The 27,741-nt window shown below is 42.1% G+C and overlaps 1 protein-coding gene across 2 annotated transcripts in view; it reads left to right on the top strand.

Moving 5' to 3' along the window:
- B4GALNT1 (beta-1,4-N-acetyl-galactosaminyltransferase 1) overlaps positions 1 to 27,741 on the top strand; it is a 225,225-nt gene that overhangs the window by 143,916 nt on the left and 53,568 nt on the right. For both annotated transcript variants that reach the window (XM_089692643.1, XM_089692634.1), the window contains 2 exons: positions 3,417 to 3,523; positions 17,053 to 17,093. In XM_089692643.1, coding sequence (XP_089548769.1) covers positions 3,417 to 3,523; positions 17,053 to 17,093 — 148 coding nt within the window. The remainder of the gene's footprint in view (positions 1 to 3,416; positions 3,524 to 17,052; positions 17,094 to 27,741) is intronic.

The raw sequence follows: 27,741 nt of genomic DNA, 5'->3' as shown, positions 1-27,741 counted from the left end.
ATCCGCACTAAAAAGGTGCAGGACCCTTTTTTGAGTCCGCACTAGAATCGGATCGCATGGGTATTCACTCCTATGCGATCTGATTCTGCACATCACACAGCGGTTTGCGGACCGATTTTTGGGGTGTTAAGTTAACGTACACCAACAGTTCGCATGAACGGGGTGCAATTTATGATGCGGTGTACCTACGTATATGCACGTCGTATATCCCAGGAGTCATTGACTTCCATACAGTGGACAGAGGAGGAAGGTGGGCCTTGTAGCGTGTCATTGAAGGGCTATCTGCCTGACCCCCAAAGAGACAGAAAGCTCCCGATGAAGTCAGGGAAGGTGATGGACACCTGGACCTGTGAGGCATGTGTCAACAAATTGCGGATCACAGCAGCACACTTCTGGATTCGCTGGGTAGGTGGATATATGAGGACGACCCACCAAGAATTTTAAATCTAACAAGCTCTTCTAGAGAAAAATATGCTGTTTTCTACTGTTTCAGTGGATTTTGTGCAGCTGTCAAGTTTTTCTTTTCTAGGTTTAAATAGTATAAGGATGGGTTAGAAGTTGTTTCAGATTTTTACTGTCAATCTCTTATGGCGCACCTCTTTAAAGTTTATGGAATGCATAGAAAGACATTGACTACATTGTGCCCATATGCTGTAGTCATGTTTATGACCGCACCGCTGTATACACGAGTACAGAAACACACACCTATTCATGTCAATTACAGACTGCACACAGCACCTGGGCTGCCTGGGGGAAGGACATTCACTGGGAATAAAGCAGGGCTTAGACTAGTCGCAAAACAAAAGTTCTGTGGATCGAATAACAAAAATAGCTCATACAAACGTGACATCAATTGTTTTGATTTTCTAAAACAAAACCCAGCATGTTGGATCAGGCATTTTGGATTGCGGCACAAAAATTGCGTATCACAGCTGGCACACTAATGATGCAAAAAACAAACGATTCGCCGATCGACGCAAATTTCCTTCATTTTTCAATTTGTCTATGGCCTGCTTTACACTGAACTTGCTCAGCTGGCCTGTGTGCAAGAGCCCTAAGCTGATTACTGCATATAAAACTGAAGATGATCAAGAAGTAAAAAAAAACAAAAAACATTTAGCCCTGGTTCACACCGCCGCGATTTCAGGTGCAATTTGGGAATTGACATCGTACCTGAAATCGGATCTAATGAAAGTGAGTGTCTTAACATACATAATTTGCTGCAGCGCAATTTCAAAAGTAGTTCTTGTATTACTTTTTCTGCAGTTTGTTGTGATTTCACATATAGATTACAATAGAAATCGCACTGAAAAAACGGAAAATGCAATAAATTGTTGGGAAATCTTCAGAAAACACAGTGAAATCTCAAACAAAGCGGTTTTAAATCGCCTCCAGTGTGAACCAAGCCTAAGTGCCCTATCATACCGGTGAAATTTCAAGTGAAATTTGCAGATTGAAATCGCATCTAATGAATGTGTCTTAACATGTGCGATTTGCTGCAGCATGATTTCTAAAGTAGTTCATGCATTACTTTTTTTGTGATTTCACATACATAGAATATAATGGAAATCGCACTGCAAATTGCAAGAAATTGTTGAAAATCTTCAAGTATTATTAAAGTCTTCAGAAATCTCAAATTAAATCACACTGAAATTGCACACAAATTGCATGATTTTAAATTGCAGCAGTGTGACTGGTGACTAAACCACACTGCTAATCTGACCACATCAACGTAAGCAATAACTAGACAAGTCCCTGAATCAGCAAATTGTATGTAAAAAAAAAATGTGAAAAAAAAAAACATTTTAGTTTGTGTTTTTTTTTTTTGAAAAAAGGAAAAAATTGACTCACTCTCTACTTTTCAAAAAGGGGTCATTTGGGGGGTATTTGTACTGCCCTAACATTTGTAGGGGCCTCAACAAGTGAGATAGGCCATCATTATATCAGGACTGATCAATTTCCAAGTATACAGTATGTATGCCATAGTTTTTACATGCTATAACTTTCACACAAACAAATTAATATACATGCATTGGGATTGTTTGTTTGTGTTTTTTTTTACCAAATACATGTAGCAGAATACATTTTGGCCTACATTTATGAAGAAATTGGATTTTTTAATGGATATATTTTATAATAGAGAGTAGAAAATATTGTGGGTTTTTTTTTTCTAATTTTCAGTCTTTTTTCGTTTTATATAAGAAAAAAACCTGTGCTAATCAAATACCACCAAAAGAAAGTTCTATTTGTGTGAAAAAAATTATATAAATTTAATTTGGGTACAGTGTTGTATGACCACGCAATTAAAGCAGTGCCGAATAGCAAAAAATGGCCTGGTCATGAATGGGGTAAAACTTCCAGCTCAAGTGGATAAACTGCACAAGGAGTAGAGGAGAAAGAATGACGAACTCCCTTCCACAATTGGTGGTTTCAGTGGGGAGTGTCGATTTAATTGCAAAAAACTTTTAGATGGGCATCTTAGCGAACACAATATGCAGGGAAATGGTAGAGACATAGATTCATCATACACACATTGGACTGGTGTCTTTAGTCAACCATACCAACTATGTAACTGTAACTATGGAATTTGAGAGATGTGTAAGGGCAGACCACCTTATAGAGGGGACATGTTCTGTAATAATTTCTTGCACTTATAAGGAAGATTATTATATGAAATCTTTACCAGATGTGTATATCCATTGTATGGTTCATCAAAAGGGAGAGTGACAACACTCTTCAGACTCTGCAGTTGTGGGGAACTATTTGTCCCTGCTCTATCCTCTTTGCTAGTGGAATAGTAGTTTGAGGGTGTATTGCCAACTTCTAGACTTACAGAGATCTGAATGCATAGCACTCCTTGGGAAGCTAGGTCTCAAAAACATATGAGCTATTTAAAGTTGAGGTTTAATCTGCTTTTAATATGCCTTCTTTGGTTCCTTCCTTCCACCCTCAATAACATAATGAATCTGAAAACAAAGCCTTTCTGATTTCATTAAATACCCTATTTTAACCTCAGTGACGTGGCCAAGTCACGGGTCTATGTGGATGCATAGAGCTGGGCTCTGGAGCAAGCAAGCACCAGTGCTCCATAGCAAGCGGCTTGTTATTGGGGGCACTGGTCGAGGGGGAGGAGCCAGGAGCGTTGGCAGGGGACCCGAGAAGAGGAAGATTGGGGCTACAGTGTGCAAAACCACAGCACACAGCAGGTAAGTATGACATTTTTTTTTTTTAAAGCTGAAGCTTTAATCTCTTGTTGACAGATCCTCATTTACAATACATTATACTCTTAGATTATGATGGTTGGCCCTTCAGGAGATGAAAGTTGTACAACTGTTTCCTTATTATTCCGTAAGTGATGTAACAGCTGATTTATTTAAATGATGTTATAGTGACATGTTGTTTTGTTTCAATATTAGGACATACACTCCAGCTGAAAAGTTTATTGTTGCTGAAGCAAACTCCCCATTGCAATATCCAGTACAAGGCTTAGAGGTCCAACCGCTGAAAACAATACTTATACCAGGTAAGTGACAAATCACTAGGCATTTACCTGGCCGTGCATCATTGGACCTGTCCTAGATATGGTTCTACAGGCTTACAAACCCTGACATCAAATGAATACAATTTCACCAGGCTTGAAAGACCATCAGGAAGGTTAGGCAGGCCAAAGATGATGCATTTTTTTTTGTTCAACCAGTGAGTGTGTTGATGGAGAAATCTCTTCCACAGCTATTGTATTTTGACAGCGGGGAAAGTTCCCCACCTTCACAATATGATGATCAGTGTTTCTGGCTATAGCGGTGGCACTGATTGAGTAAAAAGAAAAACGACAGACTGGTCATACAGAAGTCAGTCATGAGATTGACTTCTGTACGACAAGGCTGCCTATAGATGGATCAAAATGTGGCTTGTCCCTGTGGAATTGTACAAATATTGATCCATTCATGGTCAGCTTAAGTGCTGCAGTGATCACCAGGGCACCACCAATGTTCAAATGTAGGACTGATTGTGTAAGAAATTTTCAGACAATGCTGCACTGTGCATCTTTTGGTGTGTATAGAATATAATGAAAATGAAATTCCTACGCTCAATAAGGGCTCTGTGAAGGGAGAAGCTGGCCAAGATGTCTTGGGGTGGGGTGCCAGACATTTAAAACACTGATCAGTTGCATTCCAGCCCTGTCAGAGACATTCTTTTTTGTGACAACCTGTTCAAATGCCCCGTATTATGAAAAATGCAAGAGAGTTTGGAACAGTAGTAAGCAATAAAAGTGCATCAGAGAGTTTAGAAATGGTGAGAAAAGCTTAAGGAGAAGCTGCGCTATCATCTGCACAAGTGTACCGATGGCTCAGTGCCTTCAAGGAAGGATGAGAAGGTGTTGAAGACAAACAACAATCAATATGCCCCTCTTTGTCAAAAACAGAACAGAATGAGAAGGGAGGGGTGCATGTGAGCAGCATGGTTGGCACGCTCCCACCCACCGGACACATCAGTAGACCTGCTGGCTCCCTGGGGGGTAAGCTGCTCGCCCGCATCTATGGGGAAAACATGGGGGCCGTTTCCTTTGTGTAGGATGCATTTCACCATAGGTGTGATATGGCTATGCCTCTTCTTATCTTTCCCTCTTTCCTGGCCTTTTCGGCAGGGTTTCAGGATGCCATGGACTGGCTATCCCTGGGAGTGGAAATTGTTGGCCAACCTATGCCTTCTTTGCTGAGCAGATTACACCAATCCCGCCATGGCTTCGCTTCTTTTGAAATTACGTTCACAAAATGTACAAGGTTTTAACTCGCCTCAGAAGTGGTCTGAAGTCTTCCATCACCTTAAATCACAGCACATTGACGTGGTATGTCTGTAGGAAACCAGGTTTTCTCAGGCCTCCGCCCCACTGTATCTTTCTCCTCATTATCCCACTTTTTACATGGCCTCGGCTCCTGAGAAACGATGGGGAGTTCTGATAGCCTTCAAATGCAATCTCCCCTTCACCTGTGTCCGCAATGTAGTGGACCCCAGGGGCAGGTATCTACTTTTAGAGGGCACTCTTTGGGATCAGGAGGTCACCTTTGTTTCCTATTATGCTGCTAATCGCCTTCAGCACAAATTTATCTCACATCTTTGTTCTATCATTTCCCGTCACTCTAAGGGCCGCCTTCTCCTTTTCAGGGACTCAAATGTTTCCTTGGATTCTGATCTAGATATACGCTATGCTCGGGGGGCGGCCCGTTCTCACGACTTGGTGCAGGAGGAACGCATGCGCTCGCTCCTGCAGTTTGTGGGGCTGGTAGACGTTTGGAGGGAACTTCCCCCTACTGAGCGTGACTTCACATTCTACTCCAATCCTCATGACAGTTTTTTTGCAGAATTGACCACGTATTTATGCATTGTCAACAGCTTCCTTTAGTCAGGCGGATATCTATCCCCTCCTTGCCCTGGTCAGACCATGATCCCCTGGTTCTACTTCTTGCATTCTCGGGTAGAGCATAGTGCTCTTTTCATTGGCGTATTAATCAGTCTTTATTGACCACTCAGGTCACCTGTCAGCAAATTGAATCCTTCATACGGACATATTTTGCGGACAATTCAGGATCTGTTTCTTCAGCAGTACCCCTGTGGGATGTGCATAAAGCTACGGTTTGGGGCCACATTATACAGCTGGCTGTGGTTCAGAAGTGGGAGCTGCACCTTTCGGAACTTCATTCTCATCTGGCCTTGGCGGATGCTCATTGGAAGTCGCACCCGTCCATGGCCCATAAACGTGCGCGAGACACCCTAGCCGCAAAACTGGACTTACTTGCTTCTTCGGTGGCTGAATGGGCCCTATGTTGGACCAAACAAGTTTTATACCTGTGCTAATAAGCTGGGTCCGATGCTGGCTAGGAAACTCAATTCTGTGGGGAAACCCTATGAGCCGATCTAGATCCGGCTCCCTGCGGGGGGTTGTACTTCCAATCCCCAGTCCCCAGCAGATCATCTCGTGCTTCGCGGACATCCTTTCGCATTTGTACACCAAACCAGATCTTTTTCCTGTAGCTCAGGCAGAAGCGCTGTTTCAGGATTTACGGCTCCCTGGATTGTCTGAAGAGGCGCAGATAGCCCTTAATGCAGGTGTATCTGTATCAGAAGTACTTCAAGCTATCAAATCCTTATGGTCCTCCGCGGCCCCGGACCCAGGTGGCTTTTCAGGCCTCTATTACAAGAAATTTGCAACCCTGTTGGTACCCTTTTTGGCTAGTTACTTCAGTGACTTACGACAAGGCTCTTTGCCCTCCCCAGATTCCGCAGAGCTCATATTTCAATGATTCCTAAGACAACAGAGGATGTGCAGAAACCGCAAGCCTTTTGGCCCATTTCGCTTCTTAATGAAGATTTGAAGATATTGGGCAAGATTCTGTTTTCAGATCAATAAATATTTGCGTAGCCTAGTCCATAGGGACCAAGTGGGTGTCGCCCCTGGGAGACAGGTGGACGACAATGTTTGTAAAGTGGTTCACCTTATACACCTTTTGCAACAGCAGAAAATTGCGGGATTCTTATTGTCTTTGGACATACAGTGAAGGAAATAAGTATTTAATCCCCTGCTGATTTTGAATTTTTTGCTAGAAAATTACTTAAAACTCCCAAACATTATATACAGTGAAAAAAAATAAGTATTTGATTCCCTGCTGATTTTGAATGTTTGCCCACTCTCAAAGAAATTATCAGTCTAAAAATCGAATGGTAGGTGTATTGTAACACTGAGACAGAATAGCAACAAAAAATTCAAAAGAAATGCATGTCTGACAAATTATGCACAGATTTGCATGTTCATGAGGGAAATAAGTATTTGATCCCCTATCATTTAGTAGGATCTCTGGCTACCAGGTGTCTTTCATACAGGTAACAAGCTGAGATTAGAAGCAGTCTCTTAAAGGGATGGCTGCTAATCTCATTTTGTTACCTGTATAAAAGACACCTGTCCACAGGAGCAATCAAACAATCAGATTCCAAACTCTCCACCATGGCAAAGACCAAAGAGCTGTCCCTCTTCAGGGAGTGCGGGACCGTATGTCCACCCTGATGCTTAATGATCAGATGTCGAGTATCCGTACTGACTCAACACAAATTTTTTAAAATCTGGGAGCCATGGTTGACATACGCTTTTCCCACACTCCCCCCCTAGCTAGTCTGGGTCTAGGTTGCTGATCGGTATTGGGCGTTCCCAGATCCCTGCTGTTGGTCTTGTCCTTTTCTTCTTTCCTTTCTTTTTGTTTTCTTTTTGTCTTTGTTTGACCTTTGTGAAGTGGTAGAGATCTGCTTTTGGTTTACTTCACTGTTGGAGTTATAACACTATATTTTTCACATTTTCTGTGCCATTGATAGCCCCTGCGCGGGCGTGCCTTTTGCACTGCTGGCATTGTAGCATTGTTCCTTTTGTACCCTACATGCCATTGACAGCCCCTGCGTTGGTGTGCCTTTTGCTTCAGTTCTTTTTTGTTTAAAATGTTTAAAATTAATAAAAAGCATTGAAAAACAAATACAGAACAGAATGTGGATGCAATGAGGTCTGTTCTTAACTGTAACCAACAGTTCACTATCAGAATGATTGCAGAGGAAACCGGAATTACCAAGCCAATTGCATGAAATCGTGACCCAGCATTGAACATGAGAAAAGTGTGTGCAAAACGTGTTCCAGAAAGACCACTGTCAATTAATTTGCCAAGACCTGTTGTAGCCTGTTGGGAAAAAAGAGCCTGATTTTTGAGTTGAGGGATCACGGGAGATGAATCCTGGGTGTTTGAGTACAATCCTGAGATGTAGAAACGCCTCGCCCCAAGAAAGTTTGACTGAGCAAATTAGAAGTCAAATCAATGGTCTTTGTTTTGTTTTTTTTTATTCACATGGAATTGTCCAGAAGGAATTTTGTACCTACTGGTCAAACTGTGAATCAAAGATTTTACCTGGTCACTTGAGACAAAGAGTTGTTCATGTGTGTCCTGAGATTGGCTCAACTTGGATCCTTCATCACGACAATGCAACGAGTCACAGTGCTTTGGCTGAAAATACACATCACAGTGCTTCCCCATCCACTCTACAGCCCTGACTTGGCTCCTATCGACTTTTTCATATTCCAAAAAATAAAGAAGGGTTTAAAAGGACACCATTTTGGTAGTGTGGATAATGTCCAAAGAGCTACTACGCAAGCATTCAAAACCCTCCCACTTGACGACTTCCAGGGAAGCTGTGAAGAATGGGGAAAAATCACTGGGAGCATCGTGTACACTCGCAAGGTATTTTGAAGAAAACAATGTTCAAATTTATCATCAGAGGAATTTTTCAAATATCATTCATTTCAAATATCATTCTCATTACTTTCTGGACAAACCTCATTTGTTGATACATTGCTCAGTAGTATGTTTGTCTGATCACCTTTTCCATTTCTAAGATTTTCCCATAATCAGAATGACTCTGATCTAAAATAAGCTAACCTGCAGTAATGAGTGGAAATCTTACCTGGAAAGGGTTAAGTCGTGTATATTTGTCCTCCAGCTAAGATTTTACATTGTACACTATACCTTTTACCTGCAACGTATTTGTAATTTAAAACCAGCAAATGCTAGGACTTGTGCACTCAGTGCTATTTTGCATTTTAGAAAACACGGGAGGCGACTGCAGGATGCAAAAGCATAGAGAGATGTTCTTCACACAGACGTGTACTTTTATACAAAGGACTTGAACGAGACCGGTGTATTTCCACTTTTGCAACCAAATTTGAGAAACTTTTATATGTTCCCATTTAAACAGCATAACTAAAATTAACTTTTAAAAAGTCTTATCTTGTTTATTTGGAGCAGGTTTATACACAGGAGTCTACAGGCTGCAGGGGCGGACCGACCATTTGGAAACTCGGGCACTGCCCGAGGGCCCGGGGTCAGTAGGGGGCCCCATGAGATGCCCCTGGTACCTTTTTCATAGGCTTTTTTGAGTTTGGGCAAGGACACAGGGGCCCCATGATCCCCTATTGCTCGGGGGCCCCATGAGTTGTCAGTCCGCCCCTGACAGGCTGCTTGCAGTGTGCAACTAGGGCAGTGGTTGTCAACTTATGAGCTAAAGGGGGCCTCAAATGTGGCCCCTGACATCACCAAAGGGCCGCATATAGTGTTCAATATATGTAATGCTTAAGAGGACTGTCAGAAACTGCGTGATGCATTTTTGGCTGGTGATATGCTTCCTTCCATAAATTCAATGGAAGAGGAAAGCTTAGTAGGGTTTTTGTACAAACAAAGGTAAGCTGCAATTTTGTTTCTTTTTGAAGTGGTTGCAAACACTTCCATATACCTAGCAAAGTGACTGGCCTCAGGTGATACACAGAGATGAAACAAATCATCCTACAGTTGTAACTGTTTATCTGCAGTCTTCTCTTCTCTACAGCTGTCCAAAATTAATAAAGCCTTTATGAGCTGTCAGAAAAAAAGCAATATAGGACTGAAATTACAGACTGCAGAGCTCAGTGAGGAGAGCTCTGAGAGCTGATTGGAGGAAAGGGACACGCCCCCTTCACACAATTCACAGGAACAGAGCTGAGGCTGTCAGTCTGTTGGAGCTCCCTTCCCTGTCACCATTTTTCTCTTGGTGTCAGAAAAACTTGTCGGAAGGGATTTGTGCTGATAGCAGAGGAATAAAGCAGCAGACAGAAATGATACCTAGTGCACTGTTTTGATATCTGGATGGATACACACTATAAAGGTATATGATTTGTTCCTATTTCATATCCGAGGTTTTACAACCACTTTAAGTTGTTTGTAAGTTGATTGGGAGCATGTAAGAAATATAACGTAGGTGGTTTCTCAATTTGGCTGCATTGTGCGAGCACAATTTAATTACCCCCGACACCTAAGGCAGTTGGTGTGTCTCTAAACACAAGTGTCTGCTTCTGCTGAGCAATTGTTTCACCTACAGAGAGAGGAGAGGAAGGAGTTAAGCACACTCACACCCTATCTGGAGAAACAAGAACATCTATTTGCAGATGTGTGTTAATCATGTCATATTTAGAGATACCTTTATTTCCCAACTAGCTTTTTTGATAAAAAGTTGGTTGAGCAATTGCCTTTTGTCGAATAGAGAAATGTCAGCAGGGCCATACACCGCATTAATTTCGGCAGTAAATCAAGAGTCGGAGTCAGCAGGAATTGGACTGACAAGCTGTCTTTTCCTAGTCACAATGGCTAACCCGAGAAACAACACATGCAAGGAAAGGTGAGTATTTACTACTGGGGAGGGGGGTGTTAAAGGGTAACTCCACTCGTGGAAAAAATAGAAGAAAAAAAAAATCATTTACAACTACTACACAAGTCAAATTGTAACTGAAGCTTATTAAAAATGACCTTTTCTTTTCAATCTGCAGCACTGACATTTCTTTGTAAAATTCAATGCAATATGGCAACCTGGAGGTGTTCTGTACTCAGATGGTTTACAGAACTGCCCCAGAGATGTTAATTTCCTGCTTGTGTGATTGGCTTACTGATTTTCCAAGACATCTGCACTAAGATGAAAGTCAGATTTCAGGCATCCTCTGCAACAAAAAAATTACATTTTGGAAAGATACTCCAAGGGATGCTGACACTGCATGTTTCCTCATTAGAATGCTGCAAGAGCCTCAGCTGATTAATAATGAAAAAGTTGCTCCCATTCAGATTCACTCTTCATATTAACATAGACAAACAGTTTTTCTTTAGAGCAGAAACGGGTAGGAATCTGCAACAAAGTTTGTTAAAATCCTTGCAATGTACATTGATCACCCAAATGGGATTGTTTTTATTTTGTCAAAAGTGGAGTTACTCCAAGTTTCTCTTTTGCTTTGCCCTGCATAGGCAAATAAAGGATCTCTTTAACTGACACCCAGTTCATGACTCCACATACTTACCTTTCTTTTGTTCCATTCCACTGCTAGAAGTGAAAATAAATGTTATAGTACATAGAGATAGGGGGAGCATGTGATTTCTATGCAACAGTGCTGGTGATTCGTTATTTAGCCACTCAGTTCTGTCATGAGGCACTTAGCTCAGTCATCTGGAGGTAAAGAGAGAGTCATGAGTTGGAGCTTTCACAGGGCTTTCTCTCTTCACTTCCAGCTGCTGAATGGAGGAGTGGTGGAGTATAAGGTAGTGAGTATCTGTAGCTAGGGAGGGCAGTAGTTTAGTCAACCTTTATTGCTTTACTATCAATGGACAAAGTCCAGGTTCTCGTTTGCATAGGTGTATATTTTTTCATTTAGGCACACAGATGTTTACACACTGACAAGTCTCCTAGCACAAAGTCCCCATCGCTTTCCAGCACCTGGAGTGCCATGTACAGCCACCAGTACAAGTGAATGGCTGAATGCGACCACGCTTGTATAAACGCTGATTTCTTCTGCATTGCCATTTACCCACGCATGCCTGTATGGAAGTTTCACATTTGGGGAAATATGCGGAAGCAATTGATGTTTACCCACGTACAGCTGCGGACAGAGAATCGCTTGTATTGGCGGTTGTATGCTCCCCAGGCTTGGTAAAAGATCTTCAGGTGTTTGACGTTACTGTTTATCCACTAAAAAAGGTTCTCTGAATGGAAATATCTACTACCTTGTGTCTGCATCTTATGGTTAGCTTACTCATACATTACTTGTTAGTTGACTCATACATTACCAGTGTCAGCGTCATTGCCTGTGAGAACAGCATGTGAATTTAGTAACATCTAGGTATCCTTTTCCCCACACTTTGTTCAAAAACACTGGAAACATCTTCCCACTAAGGTCAGCCATAGACGGTTCAAACCTTAGCCAGTTCAGCAGGAACCGGACAAGATTCGAGCCATGTATGGACAGGCTGAATGTACTCTTAGGTTGTAAGCTCTAAGGAGCAGGGCCCTCCTAACCAGGGGCGGACTGACCATTTGGAAACTCGGGCACTGCCCAAGGGCCTGGGGTCAGTAGGGGGCCCCATGAGATGCCCCTGGTACCATTTTCATAGGCTTTTTTGAGTTTGGGCAAGGACACAGGGGCCCCATGATCCCCTATTGCCCGGGGGCCCCATGAGTTGTCAGTCCACCCCTGCTCCTAACCCTCTTGTATTGAATTGTATTGTTGCTGTATTGTCTCCCTTTATATTGTAAAGCACTGAGCAAACTATTGGTGCTATGTAAATCCTGTATAATAATAATAATAATACCCAAGTTGATCAAGCAGTCAACCTGGGTACAATCAGCCTGCCGGACTTTACATGCTATTATCGCTAGCGGCTGCTATAGTCGCAAGCAATTGTCAATGTGTTCTCCCAGCAGGGACTGCTCCCCCTGCTGGGAGAACATAATGGCTCTGCGGGAGGGATTCACCTGTTTAATACTGTCTTTGTTTATTGGGGAATCTAGTAAACTTCTTTCCAACAACCCTGTGGTTGTCGGAAAGAAATGTGCTCTGTATATGGCCTGTCTTATTCTCATGCTGATGAATACTCACAAAAAAATGCATTGTCTCCACTCAGCCATCCGACACACCTCATGACATCATACTGCACAAATCCCCACAACACTGGATTATGAATCATCCCACCGTTAACTACTTAGCTGCTTTCCATACATATATGCTTCTCAGTTCACGAGATATTCCTCCCACAATGTTTGGACTGCTTTGGTTAGCAGGCATAAACAAACTAAAAAGAACTTTCAGTTTAAAACCTCAACAATAGGGACTAGTATGTAAAGTGAAATGCTATTCTCCTGTATCTTATTCTACCCACTGGAAAAAAAAAGTTCAAAAACTTTAGGATGTGTAGCAGGAATTTACCAAATACTACAAATGCCACAGCTCAGCTGTAAACCTCAAAAACCGTTATTAAAAGTCCATGGTTAAGGCAGTGGTACAACTAATGCAGTATGGCTCAGCAGCCTTAGGCTCCTTTCACACTGATCCGCCACAAAAACACAGCAAAAACGCATAGGCGCTTTTACAGTGCCTTCTGAGAATTTTTAAAGGACACGTAACTTAAAAACTGCATCAAAAACGTTTCTGAGAGGTGTTTTTGAGGGGCTTTCAGGTGTTTTTCAAGCGTTTTTCAGGTGTTTTCCATTTATTTCAATGGGAAGAGGCTTTTTTTGGGCATTTTTTTAACTCCCCAAACATGCCCCAAATATGCTGCTAACAGGAGTCTTTACACTGCAATGCCTCAGTGTGAAAACATACATAGATATACATTCACATACACAGGGAAGCAGTTTTCTTGAGCTTTTCAGGAACTTTTTTTTAATGCAAAAATGCTTGAAAAACTCCTCAGTGTGAAAGCAGCCTTGGTTTTAGCTCTTTAGTCTGTGACAAAGACTGCTTTGATGAAACACCTTTTTAGCTTTTGCATCACTAGAATACAATAGCACATCGGAGGAGAGCTCAGCATCCACACTGGCTAAATGCTTATCACTTCCACCTGGCAGTACTAAGGTCGTTGGTTCGAATCCCAACCACGGCACCACCTGCCTGGAGTTTGCATGTTTTCCCTGTGCCTGCGTGGGTTTCCTCCGGGTACTTCTGTTTCCTCCCACACTCCAAAGACATGCTGGTAGGTTAAATAGATCCTCTAAATTGGCCCGTGTATGTATGAAGGTACATTAGGGACTTTAGACTGTACGCCCCTTGAGGGTTGGGGACTGATGTGAATGTAATATATATATATATATATATATATATATATACCCTGTTCCAAATTATTATGCAAATGATATTTTTCTCATTACCTAAATAATTGATGTAAATAACAGTCAGCATAATTCTCATGTTATCAACTATTAAGAGTACAATTCAAATTTTATTGAACAAACCTCTTAATAACAGGATTTTTTTAAAACATAAAACACTACCAATGCAATGTTCCAAATTATTATACACAGTAAGTTTCAAAACACTTTATAGGTTGTAAAGAACTGAAAATTGTCATTTGTTGTGTTTGCAGCATATTTACTGAAATCAAAAGCTATTTCAATCAAACTTTTAACAACATTTTAACTTTTTAAACATTTTAACAGGTCATGTTACATTTTAACATAGGGCCCCTTATTTGATAGCAGCCTCACAAGTCTTGCATCCATTGAACTTGTGAGTTTTTGGACAGTTGCTGCTTGAATTTGTTTGAAAGATGTCAGAATAGCCTCCCAGAGCTGCTGTTTGGATGTAAACTGCCTCCCACCCTCATAGATCTTTTGCTTGAGGATGCTCCAAAGGTTCTCAATAGGATTGAGGTCGGGAGGATGGAGGCCACACCATGACTTTCTCTCCTTTTATCCCCATAGTAGCCATTGATGCAGAGGTATTCTTTGCAGCATGAGATGGTGCATTGTCATGCATGAATATGATTTTATTACGGAAAGCATAGTTCTTCCTTCTGTACCAGGGAAGAAAGTGGTCAGTCTTAAACTCCACATACTTTGCAGAGGTCATCTTTACACCTTTGGGGATCCTAAAGGGGCCGACCAGCTCTGTTCCCATGATTCCGGCCCAAAACATGACTCCACCACCACCTTGCTGACGTCACAGCCTTGTAGGAACAGGGTGGCCGTCCACCAACCATCCACTACTCCATCCATCTGGACCATCCAGGGTTGCACGGCACTCATCAGTGAACAGGACTGTTTGAAAATTAGTCTTCATGTATTTTTCTGCCCAATGCAGCCGTTTCTGCTTGTGAGCATTGGTTAGTGGTGGCTGAATAGAAGGTTTATGCACAGTTGCAAGATTCTGGAGGACTCTACACCTTGATGTGCGTGGGACTCCAAAGGTACCAGCAGCTTCAAATATCTGTTTGCTGCTATGTAATGGTATTTTAGCAGCTGCTCTCTTGATCCAATGCATGGATCTGGCAGAAATCTTCCTCAATGTGCCTTTATCTGCACGAACCCGTCTGTGCTCTGAATCAGCCACAAACCTCTTAATAGTGCGATGATCATGCTTAAGTTTTCGTGAAATATCTAATGTTTTCATACCTCGTCCAAGGCATTGAACTATTTCACTCTTTTCGGCAGCAGAGAGATCCTATTTCTTCCCCATATTGCTTGAAAATGGTGCTCTGCTTAATAATGTGGAACGCCCTCCTTTAGTAGTTTTTCCTTAAATTGGGCTCACCGGCCAATCTAATTATCACAGGTGTCCGAGATTGTTTTCAGTGATCAAAAGAGCCCTGAGACACATGGCCATCCATGAGTTAAACTGAAAAACAAAATATTTAATCTTTGACACTTAAATAGAATTTGTATAATAATTTGGAACTGTGTGTGTGTGTGTGTGTGTGTTTGTGTGTGTGTGTAAGCAAATTGATGGTGCTATATAAGTACCTGTAATAAATAATAAAATTTATCTCTTGCAGGGATCCAATTTTTTTTTTTTCCTTTAACCTGGTTGAACAGATAAAAACGTACAGTATTTTCAACTTTAGTGAATTTACTCTTGGGACACACTCCCCAGCATAAGAAAGCCCTTCCTGACTCACTGGTCTCATACCCTGACACCTCTAAATATAAGTTGTTGAAACCAACTTGCGGTGATTGCTGCTTGATGCACAAGTCTGACCATTGGAGGATAGGCAGGCTGTTCTCCCAGCATAGCCAGAAAACCACTGGGAAGGATATTTTTCTATGGCTGGCATGGTCAGTTTGAAACAAGAGTAGGTGGACTGGCAGGATTACAATGTATTTCACACAAAGTAAGCAATACAGAGAGAACAAAATACTTGTTAAGTGCTGTACATGGTACGACAGACACGTATCAGACATATGAAATGTGTTGAGGTAACATGTTCTTTAACTGCTCAGCTCTGCCCTACTGCAGCCCATGTCAGGATACCCATTCAACAGCACAAGTCAGCACTAAGCTTCCACCAGCCTATTGCTCTAGGCCAGTGGTCGGCAAGCCGCGGCTCTTTACACATTTTAATGCGGCTCTTCTGTGTGCCGGGCGCCCACTCCCCTCCCTCCTCTCGGGCAGCCGCCCCAAAAGTCAGGACTCTGCAGCTAGCCCAGCAATGGGCAAACTACGGCCCGGCGGACCTTTTAATCCGGCCCGCAGAGCGTGGCAAACATTGGCTGTCAGGATGTAGGCGGGGCAGCGTGACTAACTCCTCTCCTCTCACAGTCCGCCCTGAAGACCGGAACGGCGCGGGAACACGGCGAGAGGAACGCGCGGAGCAAAGGTAAGTGAATTGACACAATATGGGGGATGAATTACTATCGGGGGGATGAATTACTATGGGGGATGAATTACTATATGGGGGATGTATTTTCAGTTTTAAAAATGTGGCTCTCAAAATAAATTTCAATCGTGGTTTTGGCGAGATTTGGCTCAGTTGAAAAAAAAGGTTGCCCACCACTGCTCTAGGCCAATCTTTCTCAACCTTAGTTTTGTGGAACCCTGGGGTTCCTTCAGAGGTTGCTAGGGGTTGTTCAGCAATGAACAATCTCTGCCTCTCAGATAAGTAACCACTGACATCAATGATTTTTTTTACTTTCTGTAATGGAGAGGTTCTTTCCAGTGACCACAAATGTAAGGGACAGTCTTCTCAATGATCATAATGCTAATGTAATGTTGCCTGTAAGTCTAGTAGTATATTTAGTAGGGGCTCACTGAGACAAAAACATAATTTCAAGGGTTCCTCCTTGTTAAAAGAGTTGAGAGAGGCTGGTCCAGGCTCAACTCCAATGGCAACTACAGGAGCAGAGGCTTTGAATCCTATGGACCTGTCTTCAACTGCTCTTCCAGAGCTTACTGTGCAGTATGTGTTTTGGTTGTGTGTTCACTCTCATCCTGGCTTCTAGTAAGTCCTGGAAGAAGTATTCAACCAGTGAAATCTAAAAAATCCCAGCTACAAGTCTGCATATGTGCTTCAGGTCAGTGAAGTTCTAGACAGTGAAGTAAGGGTCAGAGTGACAGCCCCAGGGCATGCTCCTTCAAAATAGAAGTCATGTATAGCAACTTTATTTACTGTTCCAAATGTAGTTTTTACTATTGCAGTGTCATGAAAATAATCCTACCAGACATTAATATCTGTATTTTTCTTGCAGGTTTAAGTTTACTGGATCTGAATAAAAAAAACAATTATGAGGTAAGAACATTTTGCTTCCTTAGTGTCTTCTTGTATGATCATGCTGGACAGGCAGCTATCTGATTACATTTTGTTCTTCTACTGACGAGGGATTCTTATTTGTTAACTTTTGTTTGCTGAATATAGATATGTTTGTCCCAAAAATGTTTGAATCTATTTACTGTTGACTGAATAACTGTCTCTGCTGGAAGTCTATTCCACACATCAACTACTCTTTGGAGAAAATAATACTTTATAAGATTAGTTTTGAACTCTCCTTCTGGTAGTATGAGGTCATGTCCATGTGTTTTTGATCTTGGCTTCATATTGAAAATATTGCCCTCTGAACCTTATTTACCCCCTTGATGTACGGTATTTAAAGTTTTACTCATGTTTCCCCTTTCCCTTCTTTCCTTCAGACTGCACATATTAACTAGTTATCTACCTTTGGCATGTTACACATGTCCATAAAATCTCCTCCTGTGTACACAAGGGCCCTGATTCACTATTGGGCATGGGCGCATATTTATGGGCTTAAGCCCAATTTTCATGGGTGTCCGTCATTTTTTACCCTGCAACCTAATTCACTATTGAGCAGATGCCCAATCTAATTCACAAAAAGACACGCCTGAAATCAGACTCACAAAACAGACTTGCTAAGAAGCAAGTCTAACACCATGAAAAATCACTGCAGAGACATGTTCACTTAGAAATTTGCTTTGCCAAAGATCAGGACTTCACTTTAAACAATATCTGCTATTTCCAAAAAAATTAAGAATGTGTTAAAAATCGTTTTTTTCAAGGAAATCGACACAGTAAAAATCTAGAAGCCCGTGCAGTGTCTTTGGCAGATACAACTGAGCATGTGCAGAACACATTTTAGACTTCTGCCATGGGCGTTTGCTTTTTAGCCACTGACTAATAGTGAATCTTACTGTGGATTCCTCTGACAGCCGGCACTCGCTCGCGTCTATTGTGTTTAATAAACAGCACTCGGCATATCTTCATGTAATCTAACTAGATTTCCTTAGTTCTAGTGATTCTATTTTTGTTTCTTATCCTTTATAATTATTTCTGTAATGATTTTACTTATTTCAAAGGTCTAGATAAAATTTATTTTGACAGCTGAATGTAAAAATAAAGGTCCGCAATAAAAAAAAAAAAACAAAAAAACAGCGTGGGTCCCCCTTCTCATCCTTACCAAGCCCTTCAGGTCTGGTATGGATATTAAGGGGGAACTCCACACTGAAATTAAAAAAAAAAAACAGCGTGGGTCCCCCTCAATATCCATACCAGACCCTTATCCGAGCATGCAGCCCGGCAGGTCAGGAAAGGGGGGGGACGAGCGAGCGCCCCCCCCCCCCCTCCTGAACCATACCAGGCCACATGCCCTCAACATGGGGGGGTGCTTTGGGGCAGGGGGGCTCCCCCCCCAAAGCACCTTGTCCCCATGTTGATGAGGACAAGGGCCTCTTCCCCACAACCCTGGCCGGTGGTTGTGGGGGTCTGCGGGCGGGGGGCTTATCAGAATCTGGAAGCCCCCTTTAACAAGGGGGCCCCCAGATCCCGCCCCCCCCCCCTACGTGAACGAGTTTGCGGTACATGGTCCAGCAGACTTATTCACAAAAAAACTAAGTGTGGTGTAAAAAAAAACACAGTACAGGGTCTTTGACAAGTCCTTTATTAAAACAATGTCCCCCGAAGTAGATCCAACGTCAATCGCGGCGGCAGGGACCAATTTGCCGATCATTGCAGCTAAAATCGGCCGATCTGCAAAATCGGCCAATTTTTATCCAAATTTACCAATTAAAAAAAGTTGCAAAATCCCCAAAAATGGCTGACCAATTAAACCACTAACGGGCCGAAAATCAGCCGATTTTTTTTTTTTTTTTTTTTTTTTTTTTTTTTTTTTTTTTTTTTTTTTTTTTTTTTTTTGCGGACGATTTTAGACCCATGTAAAGCCGAAATAAAAATCGAACGATTTTCGGGCCGTTAGTGGGTTAATTGGTCAGCTGTTTTTCGGGATTTTGGCACATTTTTTTTATCAGTAAATTTGGAACAAAAAATTTTCAACTTTACTGGTAAAATATGCTAAAATCCCAAAAAATGGCCGACCAATTATCCCAATAACGGAAGAGGCCCTTGTCCCCATTAACATGGGGACAAGGTGCTTTGGGGGGGAGCCCCCCTTCCCCAAAGCACCCCCCCATGTTGAGGGCATGTGGCCTGGTATGGTTCAGGAGGGGGGGGGGGCGCTCGCTCGTCCGTCCCCCCCCCCCCCCCTTTCCTGACCTGCCGGGCTGCATGCTCGGATAAGGGTCTGGTATGGATTTTGGGGGGATCCCCAAGCTGTTTTTTTTTTTTTTTTTTTTTTATTTCAGTGTGGAGTTCCCCCTTAATATCCATACCAGATCCGAAGGGCTTGGTACGGATGTGAGGGGGGACCCCACGTTTTTTTTTTTTGTACATTCAGCTGTCAGTGGGGAACCCCGCTGACAGTTGAAACATTAACACATGGCTGTCGCTCCTACAATCCCGCATGAGTTATGTTATCAACTCATGCAGCATTTTAGTAGCGAAAACCAATGCAGCGCTCATGTTTCAGCTGTCGGCGGAGTTCCCCACTGACAGTTGATGTAAAAGTATTGCAGGGAATTATAAACAATTTGTAAAAAACCCGGCGTGGGGTCCCCCCTCTCATCCATAATAAGCCCTTCGGGTCTCGTATGGATGTTAAGGGGTAACTCCACGCTGAAATTAAATAAAAAACAGCATGGGGTACCCCCCAAAATCCATAACAGATACTTATCTGAGCATGCAGCCCAGCAGGTCAGGAAAGGGGGGGGGGGGGGACAAGCGAGCGCCTCCCCCTCTCCTGAACCATACCAGGCCACATGCCCATACCAAATTATTCAAACATTTGTAAACAGACCAATTAACTGAAATGGTTTGGCATTTGTACCCCAAATATGACGTTCCCTGAGGCATTGGTAAACCGAGGTACGCCTGTATTAGTATTGCAATCCTTTGTATTGGGATACATAGAACCAACATACATCTGAATTGGCAACATAGCACAGCATTTGTGTCACATTGGAGATATCTGATAGTACTGACCTTGCCCAGGGACCTAAGATTGATTCACAGCACAGAAATACAGGCTGGATTAGCAATGTAGCTCCGTGGATTAGTGGTTAGCACTACTGCCTCACAACTCTAGGGTTGTCGGTTTGAATCCCAACCCCGGTGAGGAAGTAGCATGATCTCCGTGTGTGGCTGTCTTCAAATAGATGTTCTGGCAACATCTTTGCTTTCTGTCTAAATGAGCCCTAAAATGTGAATTAGAATGAGGCCTTGTCTGTTGAAACACCTTCAAAGCTGCACCTTATGTGAATGTCATACAATGGAATGTCATACAATGGGATAAGAGCCTGGAGCACTAATAGATTTGATAATGATGGTTTACACTCCATCCACTTTTGTGAAGGATTTGGCAAGCAAAGAGCTGACAGAGAGAGAGAGAGTCTGCAAAGTCGCACCCTATTGTATGCTATTAGAGCGACCACATAGGTGTGTTTCAAACATTGATTTCTATAGTACATATAGTATATGTATATAGTATGTAGTATATAGTAGTACATGTACTACTTTAGTGGCAATTTGCATAGAGATCTGTGTCAGATGTCTTAAATTGCATTGAAATGGTCAATTTTACTGTAAGTCGCAGGATTTGTAAATCCGCTTTGCCCAGAGTGTAATGTTTGGTGAAGTTTGATTTCTGGAGTGTTTTGCCAATTGATGGGAAATTCACCATACTAGTCAAATCGATTTGTCATTTTCAGTATTGCATACAAGATGTGGTCATGTGACTGTCTTAACTCATGCGAGAATCTGGAGGGAATTGTGACCATAGTAGCAATAAAGGTTCCAATTGGGGTTCCCTTTCACATCCCTGCTCAATGTTCTGTTGTATGCTGCACACGTACATTTCACTGTATATATCTTTCTGATTTGTGGGGCCTGTATACCAAGGGTTAATGCAGGTAGGAAGAGGATTCATCAGGTAAAAACACTTTCACTGACCAAACTAAGGTCAGTGGTGGGTGTGGCTTCATTGGGTGTGGGGCCTTGTTTGGCACGCTCCAAATACAACCTAGCTTATATAAAGATGTGCAGTAGTGAGTAATTTGGCCTGTTACTAGGCCGGGTGGTTTGTGACTAAGTCCTTGCTTGTAGTGGTTTGGGGGAGGAAGAGATTTTGTGCTGAATTGCCCCAGACACCACTCAGGCTGTGTTTGGAAGTGGGCTGGAAATGTTTGCATATTCTTGGCCTTGTAAAGTGTGTTTGTGTGTTATTGCACAATGATTGTGTTTTTTCTCTTTGCATTGAAAGCCTCACACATGTCAATCGTTTTGTTTAAAATCTGCTCTTGTTTTAATTTTGTTTGCTTATTTAGACTCCAATGCATTTTTCTGACAAACCTGCTGACAAATGTATGTGTAGGGGGTTTATAGAGGTGGGAGGGGATTTGTAGAGGTGGGAGGGGTTTTTTTTCACATGCGTTTTTTTCTTGATATTTTGATCTGTAGACTTTTTTTGTGAATGGATCTTCATACTAAGTGATTGTGTAAGTAAATCTTATGTGCACGAAAATGTTACTTGATTCATCTTCCCCTTTGTTTCCTGCTATAACCTGAGCACACACAGTTCATTAGAAGTATCTTTAGATTTTTGTGACTCACCAAGATATTGACTGTACCTACTTGTTCCTGCTGACCAAATAAATGAAGATAGATTTGATCAATAAATGTTTGACCGATGTTTTTGTGTTTATTTTATGTTCAATATATGAACAACCTTAATAGTTACTTTGTATACTTATATAATCTGCTCAAATGTAACTTGTAAGAGCGTGAATATGCAAGTGGGTGCAAACTGGCTTCTTCAAAACCAAAAAAAAAAAAAACCCACTTGCACCACAATATTGTTATGTACTAATGAATGTCACATTCACTGTGCAGCCAGCTACAGGTTTTCTACAATTCGATTTACAGTAATAAAATAGTCCACACTTTGTTGATTTTTGGCCTTTGGCAACAAATATTAGCCAAGGTTAAAAAAAACAAATCAATAAGAAACACACATTTGCGAAAGCTATCATAGCCGTGCATAGAAATGCGCGATTGCAAACAAATAAGCACCAAACAGGTGTCCGCATGGCGCATGAACGGCTATCCTGGAAGTCCGTCATCACGTGCGCGCGCACCCGGAAGTGGTTGTGGGGAGTGTAAGTGGATGAGAAGTGGTTGGAAGTTTTGTGTTGGTTGAAAATTTTGATAACTTTATTGGCATTTGGACATGGCGAGAGCACATTTCTCAACTGAGGAGATGATCCTTATATGTACAGTAAGTGTGGCCATTGCAAATATGTTTATAACATGTGAGGGACAGGTAATTGCAATTTTGTGGGTGGGGCCTAGCAGAATCTCACTTGGTGCACATGAGCTCCTGGTTATTGATGGGTCAATGATATTAACCACTTGCCTACTGGGTACTCCTACCCCCTTCCTGTCCTGGCCAATTTTCATCTTTCTGCACTGTTACCCTTTGAATGACAATTGTGCGGTCATGCCACATTGTACCCATCTTAAATTTTGTATCAGTTTTTTCAGACAAATAGAGCTTTCTTTGGGTGGTATTGACTTGCTGCTGTGAGTTTTACTTTTTGCTCGATAAACCACAAAATAGCTCATAATGAATAAAAGTCTGTTTATATTATAACATTTGGTAAACTGGTAATTTAGCAACACTGATGTGCGTTGATGAGGCAGCACTGGTGGGTGGCACTGCTGGCCACAGGTGGGCGGAACTGTTGGGTGGCACTGGTGGGCACTGATCATCGGGGCCGATCCCTGCTTTGATAACTACTGGTTCTCGGCAGTACTTTCCACACATTCTGACAGCGTGATGAAAGTGCAGCCAAGACCCGGCAAATGCATTTCCCGTTGATCAGCGTGTCATTGGACATGGCTGATCACATGGTAAAAAGCTGCTCTGATTGGTCTTTACCACATCACGTGATCAGCTGTGTCCTTAGGACACAGCAATCACGGAGAGCGCGTTCTGCCAGGATGTCATATGACACCCTCCCAGAGCTGCCTGGATGCAGTGTAGCGTTATTCGGCTATCTGCGGTCGCCAAATAGGTAACCAGCTAGGCCTTCATGGCTAATCTTTGAATATCTGGACATGTATACTGCGTATAATGCATTACATTCTACAATGTGTTGGTGTACATGGTATTACAGTGTGCAATGCGTTGCTGGATTCTGCATGACAGTGGACAGCGTATCACAGTGTGCAATGCGTAGCTCCAGCCTGCATGACAGTGTACAGTGCATTACAGTCTACAATGTGTGGGTGTACACGGTATCACAGTGTGCAATGCGTAGCTCCAGCCTGCATGACAGTGTACAGTGCATTACAGTCTACAATGTGTGGGTGTACACGGTATCACAGTGTGCAATGCGTAGCTCTATCCTGCATGACCGTGTACAGTGCATTACAGTCTACAAGATGTGGGTGTACACGGTATTACATTGTACAGTGTATTACAGTGTGCAATGCGTTGTACACTGCAGTGTGCACTAAAGCATTTTACACTCATGCACTGTACACACATGCACTGTACACACTAACGCATTTGACATTTCTAGTGTGCAATGCGTTCGTGTGCAATGCCTTGGACAGTACAATGCATTTGCAGTATTGGTGTATGTTTATTAAGCACAGATAATTCATCTGATTTTAGTTATCAAGGAGAAGTCTTCTCTGTCCCCCTGTTTATGAGGTGGAGGACAATTGTTTTCCGAAGAAGAGAGGAGACCTCTCTGGAAATCTATACAGATCTCCTTGAAAAAATATGTGTAGATGGTTGAGGGGCTGCATGTGATCTCCGGAGATAATTGTGATTAACGATCACCTGAGTTAAACCAGTGAATGAAAAGTGTAAAAATAAACATGGATTGAAAATAATCTGCACTGACCACTGTGCTTTGTCAAGCCGCATATTGGCACATTCTGGTGTCACACAGATGCGATGTGAATTTTGCAGTGTTTTCTGTGCAAGCGCTGCACCGCATCACAACCGCAACCCCTTCATGCCACCTGCTGCGGCTTTCTAGGTGAAGTTACCAACACACCAATATTGGTACACAAAGCGTATTGCGATTTTGCCAAATTGGATGGCATGCCTATTCACACCCATGTGCATACCCTGAAAAAGGGTCCTGCACATTTTTGGCCCGGATGCGGTGCAATTTGAGGTGTGCAAAATGTTTGTCTCTAATTGCAACGCACACAAATTGCATGTGATTTGCCCAGGAGTGCGGTGTTAGACCACAATGCATGTATGTGAAGCCAGAATAAAAGGATGTGGATTTTGTCTGTTTTTACTTGCGCATGTTAACATTATGGAAGTGCATTATTCTTCTGTTTAACATGCTATAGAAATGCAACATGCATTTGGATGGAGTGTTTTTGTATGTGCATTTTGGAAGTATTCTAAACACACATTGACCCTAGGGCCACACCATATCTTATGCAGGCCATAGATGGGTCGAAAATCGGCCGATTTTTCGGCCGAAAATAAAATCGGCCGATTTTCGGATCGTTAGTGGGCTATTTGTTCGGCCGTTTTTCGGTATTTTGGCAGATTTTTTTTTTCGGTAAAGTTGGAAAAAAAACGGCCGAATTTGCCGATCGGCCGATTTTTGCGGCAATGATGGGCAAATCGGCCGATTTTTTTTTACTGATAAAAAAGCTGCACATGAGCAGTGACCTGCAAGAGGAAGACAAAAAGGAAAAAGAGGAGGAGGAGGAGGAGGATGAGGAGGATGAGTATGAGGAGGAGGAGGAGTTCCAGTATGGCAAAAAGTGTCCCTGCAGAGAGCTCCGCTATTTCTTTGACAGTTCCTTGACATTTACAGCGGTTGCAACATTGTATCTATTTGTTTCCGAATAAAAACATCTGTATCCGAAATGGATACAAATACATTGTTGCAACCGCTATATATGTCAAAGAACTGTCAAAGAAATAGCGGAGCTCTCTGCAGGGACACTTTTTGCCGGCTGTAGACGGGATGAAAATCGGCCGTTTTTTTTTTTTTTTTTTTTTTTTTTTTTTACCATTGCTAGTAACATCGGCCGCTTGAACAACCGATTTTTCATTTTTAAAAGAAAAATCGGCTGTTTTTCTCCCAGTCTATGGCCTGCATAAGCATTAGTGTGCCTGGGGGAGGGGGGGACCTTTGGCCTTTCCAAACACAGTAGATGCTCCAAGAATGTTTCCTTGAACTCTTGAAATGGTTAAAAAGGAAAGACACTCTAGATAGCCTGCACTGAGAATTGACTGTCATGATGACGTGTCAATGATTATTTGCTCTCATTTTTCAGGAGTGGTACTGCTTGCGGTTGAAGCTGGTAGAAATCCACCTTCACGTCCTCCACTCACCTTCACTTGTGGCCAGTGGATATTTTGTGGCCGCAGGCAAGAACTGGCATCGAGGACCTGCATAATGACCCTGGCATGCCAGAGGTGGTTTGGAAGCAGCACAGCAATTTGACCATCCCTTTCCTCTATGTTGGTTTTAGGGGTGCAGAATTGCTTCTCGTTCGTGAACGGACTGTCGCCGGATATCAGAGTCCCCATATTTTCAAGATATGTTTTAGCCATGTTGGCTTATTTTTATGTTATTTTCCAAGTGTGTCGCACCTAACCGCACAGTAGTGTGGTGCCATGCGTATTTGTGGCTGTGAATGGGGCTGTTTTTAATAGACGTGTGTAGGTGCAACAACGTTTTCATCATGGTACCTGCGCACATCTACATAGGGCATTGCATTTCTTTGCTGTGCTGGAAAATGTGTGTTCTTGCATGCGTTTCTGCACCACCAATGGTGTGAACAAGTCCTAAGGGCTGGTTCACACTATAGAAACAGTCTAGATGTGTTCCTGATGGGTTTTTTTCATGCCCTTTTGGCATGCATGTTTAGTGTGTTCCAGTACATTTTGGATGCGTTTTGGACATGTTTACATTGCATTTTTGTATCCCTTCCACTTATTTTTTTCTATTTTCTTTGTATTCAATGTAGTTAGGGACATGTGCGTTTTAGTACATTCAAGGACGTTTCAATGTGTTCCAGTACAGTTCTGTGCAGAAACAATGCAGCGTAGTCAACTTTGTTTACAGCACCTGCAATGCATTGAAAATGCAAGCACTGATGTGAACTATGACATTGACAACCATATAACCTTCTTTCTGTGCGTTTGTGATGCTGAAAAAGCAACTGAAACACATGTAGTGTGAACTGGCCCTAAAGGTTATTAGAGGTCAGGGAACAGGACTGACCAGGAATTGTGAATTCAATCAGACTAGTGGTGAGATACAATCAGCAATTGTATAATAATGTGAGATCTGAGCTGTAGCTGATAGAAAATGAGACACATTCACTTGATCAGTAAATAGATAGTTAAAGAGTGGGGCGGTGATCCATAGATTTGCATATGGGACAGGTGATGGGGTGGGGGAGGGGGTCAAGTTGTATAAGGAGACAGATTTAAAAGAGAAAAAAGTTACAATGAAATATACACGGCATGAAACTTGCACATTTCCTAATTGGCAGAAGAACAGTACGCAAGTAACATTCATCCACTTTCTAGTCATTAGGCAAAATCATAATTGATTGATCAATATTCCTGCCACAACCCAGAAAATTGATCTCCATTTTTTTGGGATGTTGCCAAGACTGAGATTAGAACCCATGACCCAAGTGCTGTAAGTTCTGAGCTCTAACCACTAAACCACTGTGGGAGACACAGTTTGAGCTATAATGTAGAATAGTTACATTGTTTAAAAATGATAAAGCGAGCGCTGGTCAAATGATATAGACTAGTAAAATGGTATTACACAAGATAAATATAACCACGAACAGTAGTGCATGAACTCGTGAAAGGTCATCCACCCCTGTGACAGTGTACTGCACTATTGAGCACCTTTCTGGCTCCTGTGGCTGAGCTAATTCCTCCCCAGGACCATTTGGGCACCCACCCTGATGGATGGATGGAGCTGGATGACTAACCCATAACTGCCAGCATACCGCTGCACCCCCAGATGTGTGATGTGTATAACCCATGTACATTAATACTTTTGTTCTGGTGAGTGTAGACCAGTCCCAAGGGTGGTTTACCTTTCATAAGTTCATGCACTACTGTCCGTCACGGGGAGACCACACGTGCCATTCATAGGCACTCTCTGAGTTGGTACTCTCACACGAAGGACATTCCATTATTCAGGAATCATTCTATGAACTTATTTTAGCACCATTTACAATATTACATCATTGTTGCAATTCTTTGCACTTTTTGGTTTTTACATGCGTTCATTATTGATCACATGCATTTATAGCGCTGCACTTGTCTTTACCATAGAATAGTTACGTGATTAAAGAGAATGAAGATATATAATTATATTGGGAAATTAGAAGTATATAAATTATTTGAGATATAAGTGTGAAAATGTTTAACATTTGAGTACAGAATGTATGACATTCATTAGTAAATGCATTAGTTTCCTGATCATTTTGGAGACACAGCAAGAAAAGAAATAGTACA

This window comes from Staurois parvus, unplaced genomic scaffold (assembly GCF_062004578.1).
Source record: "Staurois parvus isolate SC_StPar_1 unplaced genomic scaffold, SC_StPar_1.0 ptg000023l, whole genome shotgun sequence".
NCBI classification, from domain to species: domain Eukaryota; kingdom Metazoa; phylum Chordata; class Amphibia; order Anura; family Ranidae; genus Staurois; species Staurois parvus.
Note: the sequence above shows the minus strand (reverse complement) of the source record. Positions and strands in the feature narration are given on the sequence as shown.